The following is a 16,213-nucleotide window of genomic DNA, read 5'->3' on the forward strand; positions in this document are numbered from 1 at the left end:
GTTAGGGAGAAATAATACTTAATAACATTTATCCACAAGGTGGATACAGGTGAAGGGAAAGCTGGAGAATATTTTAAGTCCACACATGACCTACTGCTTTAATTATATGTGCTTACCTATGCAACCCACAGGGGATCCCTCTTTACAGGAATCTCGTTGGTTGGGTGTAGAAAGAAAGGGAATAACGTTGTGTGCCAACATCCTGTAGGGATGGGGACAAGAGCCGCATGTAGATTTAACACCACCCTAAACTGGACCCCTGAAATTTCCAGCACCGCCATGAACCAACACAGGTGGCATACCATGGAGAAGGGGAATACTGCGTGACCACCAGTGAGCCTCAATACCAGTACGGTCACATCCACTGCCCAGTGACCAACTCAAGTTTCTGCTTCCAACCCTGGCCCTAACAACAATCGGACATTAGGCAATAGCCCACATCCGCCCTCCTCGCAAGGAGCGGGTAAACATAACTGACGATCTAAAGGAAGACTTACGGAGCTACCTGCTTCCTGAGGGGAAGTGAATCCTGAAGCTACCGGAACATCTACTGGAGATGCGGAAAGAGGCTCAGGTAGCAATGAAGCAGTATCACCGAATCCAACAAAGTCAAGCAACTGGAAAAGGATGTGAATACTGAACTAGAGGGCGCACCATAGTGGCGGGCAATTTGGGACTGGGGAATTAGGATGGACATTCACCCTTGGATTAGAATTACCTTTCATGTACTGGTGGTAGTGCAACTGTGAATTGCTTTATCAGACTTATGATTGAATGTTGTACTTGCTGCAGGCATTAGAGTAGTAACCAAAGCACTGCGCAAGCCTGAGAAGAAACATAGCACGCTATATGTCGTTCAGGAAAATACAACCATGTGAATCTAACCGCCTGCTAGGCTAGCAGTGATGGACTGAGGAGCACAGGATAGATTAGCGTTAGTTGCCATCTTGGGGATTAGTAGCCAAGTGCCAAACGTTGGGGGGACTAAACTGCTGCTTGATTCACTTACAGCTGACTCTGTGTCAAGTGTCTTTAGGTACACCACAACAATTTCAAACAGAAAAAACAATCAAGAAATATTCACAAAGGATTATGTTTGTGATAAAAATAGAAAGACTTTTGAAATGTGATGACAATTACATAGAGAACCAGCACAAAATGGGGAGAGTAATCTATTAAAGGGAAGGGGATGTGTGTGAAATCCATTGCTATATCCCTCAGAATGTCACAGAATACCGAATGTTTCCCACAGGTGTAAACAAGATATGTACTTATATATGAGGACAATATGTATTTTTGATGTGAAAAAGAGGAAATTAAAGATGCTAGTGGAGCATTAAATATAATTTATTTCCTTACAGCCAGTTTTTGCAGAATTTCCATTGTGGGAGCAAACATCCAGTCATGCAGGTTTATCTCGGGTTGTTGCTCGTGATAAGTACCAGTTGATATACTTGTCTGCCGCTTCACTTTTGAATGTTTTGGAAATTCCAGCTCCTCAAAACTTACGAACTGTGGAATTCTGAAAAACAGATTTCTCAAGTAAACCCTGGTTAAGGAAAAACATTATAAAAAAACAATTTTTGATTTAAAAGGAAGGATTTAGTTAGACCATACTCTTCCTCGTCACTTATCCGAAGGAAGTCTAGTTGTTCCACTACTGCACTAGATATTAATGTCTGTAATACAAAAACAAAGAGCTGTTCACAAATAGAAAACACTGTTACATTATTAATACTTATATCAGAAACATTATGCTTGCATTGTATAGCTATGATTAGTAAGGAAACTAAATATATTCATTCACATCAAGGCTCATCACACAAAGAATGCACAATGGGAAATTTTATTTCTTTGTGATTTCTTTGAGTCATCCAACTTGAACAATCCATTTAACAGTGCAGGCAAGCAACAGTTTAAAATTCAGTGATGGCAAATGATGTAAAAACCCTCATTTTTTAAATGAAAGACTTCTGCCACATATACAAAATCATGGCCATTTCTATGGCAAGCGTAACCATATGGAAGCCAATGATAAAAACTGAAACAACTCTTCAACTGGATCTTCCCGTTCTCTTATACTATTATCAGGATACTATCTTTAGTGCTTAATCTTCACTCTTTAGGACTGGATAAAATAACAATGTAGGTTTGATTTTTTAAATGAAACTAATTTGGGCACAAACATTTATATGGCCCTAATTTAAAACCAATATCTAGAAAATATTTCAGATATGTTGATCTATTCTGATGAAATACATAATTGGAGAATTAGAATTTAATATCATAGAAATAGGAAATATATATGTCAGATCAGAAAAGATAAAATCAGAAAAAATCAGAAGAACAAATATTCTTGCTGAATAAATGCTGCGTGCAAATTGGCTGCCATATTTCTGACAATACAATAGTGACAACGGTGGGCAACAGGTTTAACCATTCATTGCCTCATCTGGATGGCCTACATAAAGCCCTACTGGGTCCTGCTCACTATTCAAGTCATTCTGGAATGGAAAGATAACCCCCCAGCTTTTCTTCTTTACAAATCGCATTCTTAAATCCTTCTCCCCTGTCTCCTTCAGCCTCACTTCCAACAAATGTGAGGAGCTCTTGAACCTTGTAATAAAGGTTATGACCATTCATTCAACTGCCTCTGTTGTTTTCCTTCCTTTTGCTAGCCCATCAGGCAAAACTTTTCCTGCCTAGCCATGTGAAGCACCTTCAGACATCCTACTACTTCAGAGGCGCTATATAAATAAAATTTTCAATGAAGTGAAATATATAATTGTTAGGACAGATGGAAGGTGAACTAAATACACCATCACCCTCTTCCAGCCTTAAGGTTTTCTATGTTTCTATTCATTTTATGAATTAGCAAAACAAAGTTAGTATCATTTCTGGCCTAATTCTTGTCCTGTAAAGTACCAACAGGCCCAACCAAGCAGCATGGAAGTAAAAGCTGATTACCTGGAAATGCAAAGTGCGGGCTTCCCAACCCAGCCAACCTTTCTGATGAACTTTTCGAAGAATCATAGAATAGAATCATAGAATGGTTACAGAATAGGGGGAGGATGTTTGGTCCACAAAGCCCATGTCAATTCTCTGCAACAGCAATTTAGTTAGTCCCACTCCCCTGCCCTTTCCCTGTAGCCCTGCATTTTCTTTTCCTTAAGGTGCTTATTAAATTCTCTTTTGAAGGCCATGATTGAATCTCCCTCCACCACACATTCAGCTAGTGCATTCCAGATTCTAACCCCTTGCAGCATAATAAAGTTTTCCTGCAAATCACCTTTGGTTCTTTTGCCAGTTGCTTCAAAACTATGTCCTCCGATTCTCGAACCTTTTGCCAATGGGAAAAATTTCTTACTATCTAGTCTGCCTTGACCCTTCATGATTTCGAACGCCTTGACCAAATTTCTGCTCAATTTTCTTTTCTCTAAAGAGAACAATCCCAGCTTCTCTAATCTATTCATGTAACTGAAGTCTCTTATCCCTGGAACCATTCCCATAAATCTTTTCTGCACAGTCTTTAAAGCATTCACCTCCTCCCTAAAGTATGGTGCCAAGAATGAGACATAATACATTAGCTGTGATCGAACCAGTATTTTATACAGGTTTGTCATAACTTCCATGCTTTTGTAATCTAGGCCTCTTATTTATAAAGCCCAGGATCCTGTATGTTTTGTTAATCACTTTGCGAACCTGTCCTGCCACCTTCAACGATTTGTACATGTGTACTCCTAGGTCTTTCTGCTTCCTTTAGAATTGTAACTTTAAATTTATTTGGCCTCTCCTCATTCTTCCTATCAAAATGTATCACTTTGTACTTCTCTGCATCAAATTTCATCTGCCACATATTCACCCATATCACCAGCCTGTCCTCTTGAAGCCTTTCACTATACTTCCAAGTTTTATTCATTCACGAATTTTGGCATTGTGCCCTGTACACCCAAGTCTAAGTCATTAATATATATCAAGAAGAGCAGTGGTCCCTCTACTGACCCCTGGGGAACACCACCTTCCTACAGTCTGAAAAACAACTGTTCACTACTATCAGAGATTTTCAGAAGCTAATCTATCACATTCTGAACTTGAAATCATTATGGTTAACCCAATCATGAACAGCTTCTGACAAATTCATACAAGAAACATCATCATATTAATATATTGATTTGAGAACTATTTGTAATTTTTCGTACTGATAGGGGAAAAATTCCTATCAAACTAGAATAATTTATTATTAAATTTCTCTTTGCACATGTAATCATCTGTAAAAGCACCGACAAGGGGAATACTACGTAGACATAATTTGTACAATAAATGGAATATAACACACAAATCTTCTGATGAACTAAAGGAGCAGTAAGTGGGCAGGAATTTTTAGGTTAACATAATGAATAAGGCTAGTTAGCTTACTCAATGATGTGTCCCTTTATTGTGTTGATTTCTGCTCATATTGTGCCAAAAAACTTTAGGTTGCAGGTGCATTGGCTACATCAATCAAGCTAGTATTCTTATCATGTGTGGTTACCCACACCCACAGATTTTTATTCACTTAGGAAATACCACATACAGTCCATAAAAGATACACATTTTGATTTCATGTACCTGAAGTCTGTCAACATGAACTTTCACTCCTCCAACAATACCATTTTTGAACGCTGCCAGCATGTCCAAAATAGGGTTAAGTCGACTCCCTCTAAATGGAAAAACGTTGAATCAATTTAGATTATTTGTATAATTTAATATTTGGAAAAGATGTTGTGAAAAATAGCATTCATAACAGAAAAATCCCTTACTTTATGTTATCTTCACGGATCAAAACAAGGAAGAGAGGACGCCGATTCATCTTCCAATACTGCTTAATAAACTGCAGTAAATTCTGGGGACGAAGTTGATTAAGAAAATGGCAATTTGGTAGCCAATTTTAACAATTACTTGTTAAATAATACAATTTGTAACATTGAAAGGATTGTCAATACAATTATCTATGCACATTTTTTAAAACATTATGCAACACACATGCCTATGCCCATCATGCTGTGAGCACCATATCTTTTAAACACAAATTCTGTGTTACTTGATTACTCAAATTTTATCTTCATAAAGATCAATGAAGCACAATTAGGTAGGTGTTGAACACCCAGTCAATAAAAATTGTGGAAGCGCAAGAAGTTATGGGTGATCAATACAGCTATCATTTAAAAAAGGTGAGTCAATCAGATTGCTTACAATATTTTTTGAAAATTCTCTCAACCACCATCTTGTCTTCCCCCCTAAGCCAAATACTTATGGCAGAAATAAGGTTTGTAACATAATAAAGCATTAAAAAAATGCATAAAAATTAGGAAACTTAGCTAGCCACTTTCTTTGTTAGAAATGCTACTAACAATGTTTTTCATTAAAGTTTTTGGCTATCTGAGAACTCGGAAACCAACCATTCACAGAGCACATCAGATCTTGCCACAGGCTGTGACATTGTTAAAATGGAAAATACCTATCGCAGTACTACCTATAGAAGTAACAGGAACTAATATATAAAATTTAATAGATATTGATGTAATTACATGATAGTTATTTTAGTGCACATACTCTTAGGGCAACGGCATTTAGTTTTGCTCAAGTGCTAAGTCTTCACATGTAATCCTACATTTTGAGAATTGGCAGGCTAAGAGATTGTGGGGTGGAAGGGAATCACATATGAGACCAATCCTTTTCTGAACTACATTCACATATGCATACTCTCCAGCAGGAATTAATGAACAATAACAAGAAACAGGAACCACTGCCACCTTTCCTTCTTTCCAGCCAATGGAAACCTGTATCAATTACAGTACTTGGTTGAGATTAGTTGACTCAATGAGGACTGAAGACTGGAATCTTTCTGGCCTGTACAATTCAATACAAGACCACTCATTGGATTAGGCATTTGGGACACTAGGGATGTCCAAATGAAATTTTGTGTAGCTTTTGAAGAGAACAGTCACAGAATTATAAAATGGTTACAGCACATAAGGAGCTCATTCAGCCTGTTGTGTCTGTGCTAGTTTTCTGCAAAGCAATGAGCTAATTCCATTCCACCATCCTTTCCTCATAGTTCTACAATTTCTTTCTTTTCAGGTGCTAATACAATTCCCTTTTGGAAGTCCTAATTGTATCTGCCTCCACCACACATTCAGGTAGTATATTTCAGATACACAGCACTTGCTGAGTAAAACATTTTTCCTCATGTTGCCATTACTTCTTTTGCCAACCACCTTAAATGGATGTCCTCCGCTTCTCAGCCTTTTGGCCAAAGGGAACCATTTCTCTATATTAACTCTTTCCAGACCCTTCATGATTTTGAACACTTCTATCAAACCACTGAACCTTCTCTAAGGAGAATAACCCCAGCTTCTCCCATCTATCCACATAGTTGAAGTCCCTCATCCCTGGAATCAATTGTGATGTTTTTGAATTCTTCAATTCTGCTTAATTTTTTTACATGCAATCTGTAGAATTATTCAAGAGGAACAAAATAATTTTCAATCAGTTTTACAAAATGTTATTTATAACAAACTAATTAAAACGAATAAAACATGCAACATCCAGACTGCCATAACTTACTAAGGTAAACTACATTTCTGCAAAACTGGTTTGGTGAAATATCTTGATCATCAATTGGTGAAAATCCGTGAAAGTTTACAGTGAGGACTGGTTCACAATATATAAATATGGGGTGGAGTAATGCAAATTATTATTAAAATGGGACTTTCTTTGGTGGTGTCAATTTTATGCTTTCATCCAAGTCAGTAGGCTAAACCACAAACTTTACACAAATTCAAATAGGAATTGCTTTAGTGATTTTATTTAGGTATGAACTAATTTTGTTGCAGGTAGTCTTACATTTCATAAACACTTTAAAGCCTAAAAAAGTGATAACCCAATCTTAAATTCATTTCTAAAATTCTTTGCTTATCCTTTTCCTAGAGATAAAACAGTTAAATCAACTCATTCAGCTTTATATACACACACACCAATACATGATTTGTTTAATTTACTCCTATCAGCTGTTGCCATATCAAATAATGAATTAGTGTTTCTGCTGTTTTTCCAAAACAAGATTTGGACTTTTTATTTCTATTGGCTCTCAATTATATTCAGGTCAAGTCAAGCAGAGGCTCTATGATTCCTTAGATACTACCTTTATGTCATCGATCAGCAGCATGACATCTTGAGCCATGTAAAAGTCACTCAAATCAAACACAATGGGATAGCACACAACTGTCTTTCCTAGAATTCTGTAAAGCTGCAATAAAAAGAGAATTTAAATATCACTTGTGTTTCAAAATGGAATTTGATGACAAAGAAAAAATAAGGTTTTAACATGCAGATAGAGAATAAATATCGTCTTCATGATATTCGTATGATTTAACCCTAATCACAAATCATCTGGGTATAAATGTACACTTACATATATTCAAGCCAGTATTAAATACCATGGGCCATAACCTCCAATCTCTGGGGTGTTGTACCTGGGTGGTATCTCAGAAGATGCGCTGGGGACACTCCTGGATGTCCCTAAGCAAGGACTGCAAGGGAATTTCCTGGGAAGCTCAAACTTCCGATCGGCAATTACCCTGCACTGGGAACCATCTGATACCCTGATTTAAATCAAAGATTTGGGATGGTTCCAACTCTCAACAGGATAATTACCCAGGAAAAGTTAGAAGAATTCTAACTCCTGGGTAACTATAGTACTGATCGGAGCAGGATCCCTTGACTACAACCCCAAACCACCCCCCATCCCCCGACTATTCCTCACCACCCCAAACTACCCTCCCGGCCCCCCGTCTAGCCCACGCAGCCCCAACTATACCCCACCCTCCTCGACTATTCCCCAAACCCTCGGCAACCCTCATCATCTCCCTGGCTACCCCCACCTCAGGCTACCCTCCCCCACACCCCGATTACCCCCCCCAAACCTCCACTGACCACCTGACTCCCCCGACCCATCCTACCCTACCAATGACCATCCGATCCTTCCAGCTCATCCTACCCTCACCCCTGCTTGACCGCCAGACAACCACCCCCCCCGACTGATCCCCTAACCGCCCCCCACTCACCACCCAACCCATCTAATGCACCCCGCTGACCACCTGATCCACACTACATCCCACAATGACCAACCGACCCTCCCACTGATCACCTGACCCCCCTACACCTCCCACTGGGTCCCCAACTCTTCCACCCCCGACCGGCAACCTGACCCACCTGTGGATGAGGTTTCGTACAAAATGCAAAGGCTGCCTGATCTATTCGCCCGCCCGCCAACCAAACGGATGAGCGGGCAGTGAAAAATACAACTTAATTAATCACTTAAGTGCCTTAATAGGCCTCTTAATTGTCGGCAGGCGTGCTGCCAACTCTCATGCGTGCCCGCTGGCTGAAAGACCGCGCAAGTGTGCAATGACTTTGGGATGCTCGCCTGACATCATCGCGCATGACTTTACGTCCAATCGGCTCGGGCGCGTGTCTGCCCGACGAACGTAAAATCCTGCCCCATGTTTGCAATACCACAGGAGATCAACTACTATATAGTACATGAATAAACTTCCACATTATTTTGGCATATATTCCTTACATTATTAAAATGGTGATTTTTATGCATTAAACTCAACAATTTATATAATTTCCCCTATAATGTCGAAACACTGACCTTTGATGTTCCAATACATCCAATGGGTCTGTTTGGTCTTCCGGACAATTTAAGCTTTTTATTTACTCCCAGGTGGAGATAGGCCTGCAAATATGGTACTTATGAAAATGGACATCTCTCTAGAATTAAATCTCAAGTGCAAAAAAAACATTTTTGCTACAAACTATCTGATTTCTTCGAAAAATATTTAAATCTATTCATTATATGCAATTCTTGCTCTTAAAATATGTATTGTCATTACGATCCTAAACTGTGTACCAGTTAAATTAAAGACCTAGTTATTACATTCTCAGTGAGAATCAAGGAGAACACAACTGATAGCACTCTGTCTCATAAACAGGCACTTATGCAACTGAAATGTATTTTATTGGTAGTATGCTAGAATATATATTTACCAAGTCTGGCATCATTCCAAACATTTTCCATGGTTCAGCATTATCCTTCCATGCTTGGTCTTTATGATCTCAATGTTATTTTATTAAAAATTGACAATGTTTATCATAGCTTTTAGGTCATGAAGGTCCATATTGAACTACTGCGATAATAAGAGTCTCCAACAATAAATATATCACACATTTAGCACATTTTAACAAGGCAAAATTTGTTGTCTGCGTGAAACTCTCCCATATATAAAATTGAATTGCAATTATACAAAAGGAAGACCAAAGAATTTTATGTTTAGTTTTTGTGACTATGGAGTCTCCAGTGAAATTATGGCTTTAAAATGATATCAAAGTGAGATAAAGTTTGCTAAAATATCTATATTAGCCTGTACAAAGCAGTCTATTTTACTTAATCAAATTATTCTTTAAATTAATTTTATATCATCTTCTTGGAGGTTTATAATGGTGTTGGTTTCTATCAGAGAAATTGCTGGTTAAATATGTATTTCAAATACGGCCAACCTTTCAAACATAAAGAAGCAGAAAAAGGAATTGTATATAAAAGACATAAATAACCATACAATAATATGCTCACTGTAATTATAAATATAGCCTGCAAGAAATTTGGAAATTGTGTCCATTAACATGGCACCTGATATGGCTTTGTTTGGATTTAGAAATCTGGATAATAATCCCTAAATCATCTCTCATTCCTTCTTTCTTCCTTCCTTATTCCCTCTCATTTATCTCTCCCCTACTCTCACTCATATTCTGTCTCTATTTTACTCGATCCCTTATTTCTTACTTGCTGTTCTAATTCCGACTACCCTCTCTTTCTTTTTTGCTTTATCCTTTACTTTTCTAGCTCCTCACATTCCCATTCTCATTTCCTCCTTCAGTGAAGTTTGTCACTGTATACGTATAGAATCATAGAATGGTTACAGCACAGGGGTCATATGGTCCATTGTATCTGTTCTGGCCCTCTGAAGGAGCAATTCACCTAGTGCCGTACCCTGCCTTTTCTTCGTAGACCTGCAAGTTCTTCCTCTTCCAATAATGATCCAATTGCCTATTAAAAATCAGGCTTAAATCTGCCTCCACACACACTCAGGCAGTGCATTCCAATTCTTAACCACTCGTTTAGTGAACAAGTTTCTCCTCACGTCACCATTGCTTCTTTTGCCAATTACCTTCAATCTGTGCCCTCTTGTTCTCGATTTTTCCAGCAATGGGAAGTTTCTTTCTATTTACTTTCTCCAGACCCCTCATGATTTTGAATACCACCATCAAATCTCCTCTTAATCTTCTCTTCTTCTAACAGAACAGTCCAAACTTCTCCATTCTTTCTACATAACTGAAGTTCCTCATTCTTGGAACGATTCTTGCGAATCTCTTCTGCACCCTCTCTAATGCATTCACATCCTTCCTAAAGTGTGGTGCCCAGAGTTGGACGCTATATTCCAGTTAAGGCAAAACCAGTACTTTATACGGGTTCAACATAACTTCCTTGTTTTTGTACTCCATGCCCCTCTTGATAAAGCTCAGGATATCGTATACTTTATAGACTGCTCTCTCAATCTATCCTCCCACCTTCAATGACTTATGCACATATATACCCGGGTCCCTCCGCTCCTGCATCCCGTTTAGGATTGTACCCTTTATTTTACATTGTCTCTCTGTATTTTTCCTACCAAAATAAATCACTTCTCTACACTAAATTTCATCTGCCATATGTCTGCCCAATCCACCAACCTGTATTCTTTTGAAGTTCTACACTATGCTTCTCTGGTTCACAATACTTCCAAGTTTCCTATCATCTGCAAATTTTGAAATTCTGTCCTGTACACCAAGGTCTAAGTCATTACTGTATGTCAGGAACAGCCGGGATCTTAACACTGATCCCTGGGGAACTCCACTACAAACCTTCCTCCAGCCTGAAAAACAACTGTTCACCACTGCTCTTTATTTCTCATCACTCAATCAATTTAATTTCCATGTTGCTACTGTCCCTTTTATTATTTGAGCTCTAGCTTTGCTCACAAGTTTGCAGCACCTTATCAAATGCCTTTTGGAAGTCCATTTACATCACATCAACAACACTACTCTCATCAACCCTCTCTGTTACTTCATTATAAAACTCTTTCTACAGATGTTGCTTGACAAGCTGAATATTTCCAGCATTTTTCGTTTTTATTTCAGATTTCCAGCATCCGTAATATTTTGCTTTCACTCAAAAAGGGACTGCTGGAGATGACTCAAAAACTCCCAAAATTACCAAAGTTTTGAATTTTGTGATTCAATAGGAGTCCACAAAACAACTATGGATTGCCACCAGCCTGCCTTTTCTATCCTCCTAGACTTAACTCTGGGCCTCAATATGGGCTGGAATTCTTAAAACCGTGTAGTAAAGTTACATATAATAAACAAAAGTTTTATATAGAAGGGTAAAATTGACTCCAGGCAGACTGTAGGAAAAGGGCTGCTGAGGTTCACCTTGTTAAAGACAACAAAACAGAAAAAGATCAACTAAGCATCTTGCATAACCCAGTTCCAGACTGACGAAAGACCTACCCAACTTGGATACATTAAAGACACTGAAAGAAAACAAATGAAATGTCAACCACTCTTGGGGTTGTACTTGAAGATGCCCATTGTTGGCAGGCATGCACCCCAGAGGTGGGATTCAAAAATAAAAGAGCTAGTAGAAACCTGATAATGTGGAAGAAGGGCTGTTTACTGCAGTGCACTCTCTCTCATTCCTTGTTCATTGCCTCTGGGCCAGCTGACTTACCCATGAGAGAAAATCATGTGTTATATCACAAACTGTGTCCATCAAAGTGCTTTGAACACCTTGACAAACCTGAGCCAATCATTTTCATTAAGGGGTTAAACTACAATAGAACATTGTTGTTCAAAAGAACGTATATTTTGGGGTGTCAGAGTTTCAAAAAACTATTGTTAAAGCAATTCTAAATCATGCATGATACTGAAGATGCAGTTTAATTTTAATGTATTTTTTTTCTAGTATCTAATAAATGATTGGGGCTGCAATTTGCTGGAGGAGGCCACTTTGTAGCATGTCCGGTTATTTAGCCTTCTTCCTGAAACCTTCCACTCAAAATGTTTTTGCACTATAAATTGCTGGAAGCGTGAGCTGATTACAGTGCGGTGAGGGCAAGAAGGCACCTGGGACCTTGGTGAGCAATTGGACCAGTAGTGTATTTCCTTTCCCAATGAGATTAATAGATTAAGCAATAAACAGGGTGACTTGTGGTGATTTTCAATGCATGGCGTCTCTTGCTCACCACAGGCTTCTGGCCAACTTGAACATTAATAATGCCATGCATCATTCAAATGCCATTATTTTTCAGCAAATTCTGGCCCACAGTCTTCTTTGCAAAGCCATTGTTTATGCCTGGAGATTATTAGGATAAAAAGCCTATTAAATTAAATATAAAATTTAAATCTCATGGAGCTAATTTAATTATCCTATATTAAACTGTAAAATCAATTTCTGCATTTTTGTCTTAGAACCACAACAGGCGAGCTGCATCAGGGTACCACTGCTATCCTAACTTGCTCTGATCCTCAGACCTCTCTGTTCTGGTGCAATGTCGCTGCTGCCATCAGAAGCCCACATTCAGTTTAGAGGGCTAAGGAATTTAGGCCCCGGAATCCTTTAAGTTGAATGAGAAAAAACAATGCAACTATACCTTGAGATGCTCACTATAAATACATAACATTTTAGAAGACAGAACAGGATTCCCTAATGTTATAATGTCAAAATGTTATATTTAATTCAATCAGAGTTTAAAGACATAGGAGATATGTAGATATTCAGCCCTGCCTGTTCTGCATCTTCACTCCATCTACCCATTCCTTAAATCTTTAATGCACTTGTCTTACAAACATTTATCAATCCCAATTTGAAATATTCAACTAACCTAACCTCAACAGCTTCTTGGGGCAGAGGGTTCTCGATTCCCATTATCCTTTGTGTGAAGAAATGCTTTCTGAAACACCTCTGAACTCTAACTTTAAGGCTATGCCCCCTTGATAGAATAAAACCAATGAAAAAGGTTTTTTGGGGCGGAGTTTATTAAAATTATTTTAAAATTGGATGTTATGAAAAATATCTTCATTTCAGCTCATTGAAAGCATAATTTTATTCACTGCAGCTTTTAGGGATGACTTGCTTTTTAAACCCTGTCACGTAAGTCAGTTTTACATCATTGCAATTACATTTTTCATGCAGATTATCTCATTGGCATTCAGCACAAATAGATGAGACATCAATTTAACCGATAATTTATATATTTATTGAAAGTTATTAGGCCAAATCTTTGGAAATAAAAACAAATACAGAGATTTGTTTAAATTAGGTTTTATGAAAATTAAAATAGTAGTGATCCGCTGCCAATGTTTATTATTGCTGTTGTTGAGTCATAAGACTACTGCCATTTATGATGATTTTTGTAGGTCATGCTAGAAGTGGAATCTCAGTTGCACAGTAGGATAACTGCATCTCCATACGAAACACAACAACTGAACATCTTCACTGTAGCGCAGTTCTCTAATAGCTACAGGCTTTATGAATGCAATCTTCTAACCAAAAGCTATTATTATATATTGTTTACCTTTGCAAGCTCCTGTTGAGCCCATATTTGTATGGGTTCTACTTGCTGGGGAGTCTGGGTCTGTATTCCATATGTGTTGAGAAACACTTGCAGGCTACAAACACAGAATGCTCAGCTTTTATTAATACAACATTTGCTAGTAAGAGTCTTGTAAAATGCAATATCTGAATTTTTCATGCAAGTTAATAATGTCTAAGACACAAGTTATAACTAAATTAATATTCTCAGAGTGTCAGCTGTATAATCTCCTGGCTAAAGATAAAATAAATACTGTAGATGAAACAGAAGCTTATAATAGCCTGTCTAATGGGCTATGCATCACATACCGCTGGCTTTCAGCAATCAGGGACACCTGAACTACCACATCATTTTCTAAAAGGCCCTGAAAGACAATAAAAATGGATGCATGTCATGTATCAAGAAAATTATGAAAACATGCTAGTAACTTTGAAACAGAAGGAAAATTAGTAAAAACGAGCAAAAAATACTTTGATCAGCCTGTTTCTTCACACAATCTATCACTTTACAATCAATTCAATTTTGTTGAAAGAGCAATGCAACACTACAGCTGAAACCCATTAATCTAACATCTACCCAAAGGGGTTTATTGTCAATGCTATTTAGTATGATGCATAACTTGTTGTTTGGTGCAATACATTCTTCTATGCTATCAATGGACTGTCACAGTAGGGTTCTGAATGTAATGATCCGAAGCAAAAAAACATTTGTGACATACTATACATTATTCAGCAGCTTTTACTGCAGCATTAAATGTAAAGGTGCAGCATTACAGGATTTTAACATGCTTTACACAGCAATTGTGCTACAGGGCAGAATCTCCTGCTCGGCGTGCGGGGGCAGGCCCTACACACTGACACGTAAAATGACATGCCGTGACATTGGGCGTGCATCCCGATGTCACCGCGCATCATTCCGATCTTTCGTTCGGCAGGCGCACACTGGAGTCGGCTGCGCGCCCACCAAACAGTCAAAGGCCTGTTAAGCCCATTAATAAACTAATTAAGCAATTTGACAGGGCTGCCGGTCCAACCTTAAGGTTGGCGGGCAGGCGAAGAGCCCAGGCGGCCTTCGCATTTTTCATGAAACCTCATCTACGTGCGGGATGAGGTTTCATGAAGGGTTTATTAAATTAATAAATATTTATTAAACATTTGATAAACATGTCCCAGCTTATGTGACAGGGGACATGTGTAAATGATTTCTAACTATTTTATTTTGAGGTTTGAACTTGAACTTAATCTCCCTGAGGCAGCTCCATGCCTCAGGGAGATTTCTGCACTCTTTCACGTGCGTGTGCGAAAGAGTGCAAGCCCCGACTCTCCCTCCTCCCCCTGCCTGCACAGGTAGTGCTGAGCGCTACTGGGTGCGTGTCACACTGAGTGGGCCGAGTAAGGCCCACCCACATAAAATGGTGGCGTGCAGCTGATTGCGGGGAGCGATCGGCTTCATGTCTGTCCGCGACCAAAAGTTCTCCCCATAGTGATGTTGAAACAGGTCACCCTAAAATACAATATTATAATGAAATAATATGCTACACGATTTTTCAGTGGTACAACAGTCCATCCTGCTGATGAATGCCATCTAGCCCTCCACATTCCTGCAAAGAAATGTATTACTGAAGTTGGGAAGAGGAGATAGTCTCTTTGTTCACCTTTGTAATTTTGTAATAAATTCACAGAATAATTGGGTACTAGTTGAAAAGGTTTTGTACATATCTGGACATTTATTTGGCTGAAAGGGAGGGGAATTAGAAAGAATTCCTAACTTAACCACAGCTGTGCAATATTTAACTTGTTTCCGTGTAGTTCAGGAGTGTTAAACAGCAGCACTCCACAGGAGGAATAAAATAAATTTCTCTACCATTTCTTCAACAGCTTCCAATGATCCCTATAAGGATAACTTGTTAGGACACTGCAGAACTGGAAAACTAGTTGGAACATAGACGGTGCATGTTCCACCTAATTTTTCATGCATTTTACAAAAGGGGTCTGAAACAAGCATATTACCTTTTCTGAATATTTAAATTAGCCCAACGCTGCTATCAGACAGCCACCAGGTACACCTAAACTAAGGGGAGAAGATAAACTGCCATCTCTTTCGGTACTGATGTTTACATCACTTAAAGAATCAAATGATGTACTAAAGGAAGTTGCTGTTAGTACTTTGATTTTAGTTATTTCTTTTTCTTTACTGCATGTATTTGATATCTTGTAAGCCAGGGGTATTATACAATTCATTATCTGAGACAATCTCTAGCTGATTCTCACTTCAAAAAGTCATAAAGGTAAATTATATACAGTGTCATCTTGTAAAAGTACAGCCACAATGCCTATTTCGCTTGCGTCAACGGCCAACTTGAATTGCTTAGCATAATTGGGTACTGCCAAAACTGATGTCGTAGTTAATACAGTTTTCAACCTATCCAATGGCTTCTGACACTCCAGTGTCCATTGAAACTTCTTGTTCTTTATTAA

At 38.5% G+C, this 16,213-nt stretch overlaps 1 protein-coding gene across 5 annotated transcripts in view; it reads right to left on the reverse strand.

Annotated features, from left to right (window-relative positions):
- Positions 1–16,213, reverse strand: part of phkb (phosphorylase kinase, beta) — a 270,585-nt gene that overhangs the window by 58,141 nt on the left and 196,231 nt on the right. For all 5 annotated transcript variants that reach the window (XM_078544342.1, XM_078544340.1, XM_078544341.1 and 2 more), the window contains 8 exons: positions 14,045–14,100; positions 13,719–13,812; positions 8,699–8,782; positions 7,184–7,288; positions 4,800–4,882; positions 4,609–4,699; positions 1,618–1,679; positions 1,360–1,522 (listed from right to left, as the gene is read on the reverse strand). In XM_078544342.1, coding sequence (XP_078400468.1) covers positions 1,360–1,522; positions 1,618–1,679; positions 4,609–4,699; positions 4,800–4,882; positions 7,184–7,288; positions 8,699–8,782; positions 13,719–13,812; positions 14,045–14,100 — 738 coding nt within the window. The remainder of the gene's footprint in view (positions 1–1,359; positions 1,523–1,617; positions 1,680–4,608; positions 4,700–4,799; positions 4,883–7,183; positions 7,289–8,698; positions 8,783–13,718; positions 13,813–14,044; positions 14,101–16,213) is intronic.

The sequence above is a fragment of the Cetorhinus maximus genome, chromosome 6 (assembly GCF_964194155.1).
Source record: "Cetorhinus maximus chromosome 6, sCetMax3.hap1.1, whole genome shotgun sequence".
Classification (NCBI taxonomy): Eukaryota; Metazoa; Chordata; class Chondrichthyes; order Lamniformes; family Cetorhinidae; genus Cetorhinus; species Cetorhinus maximus.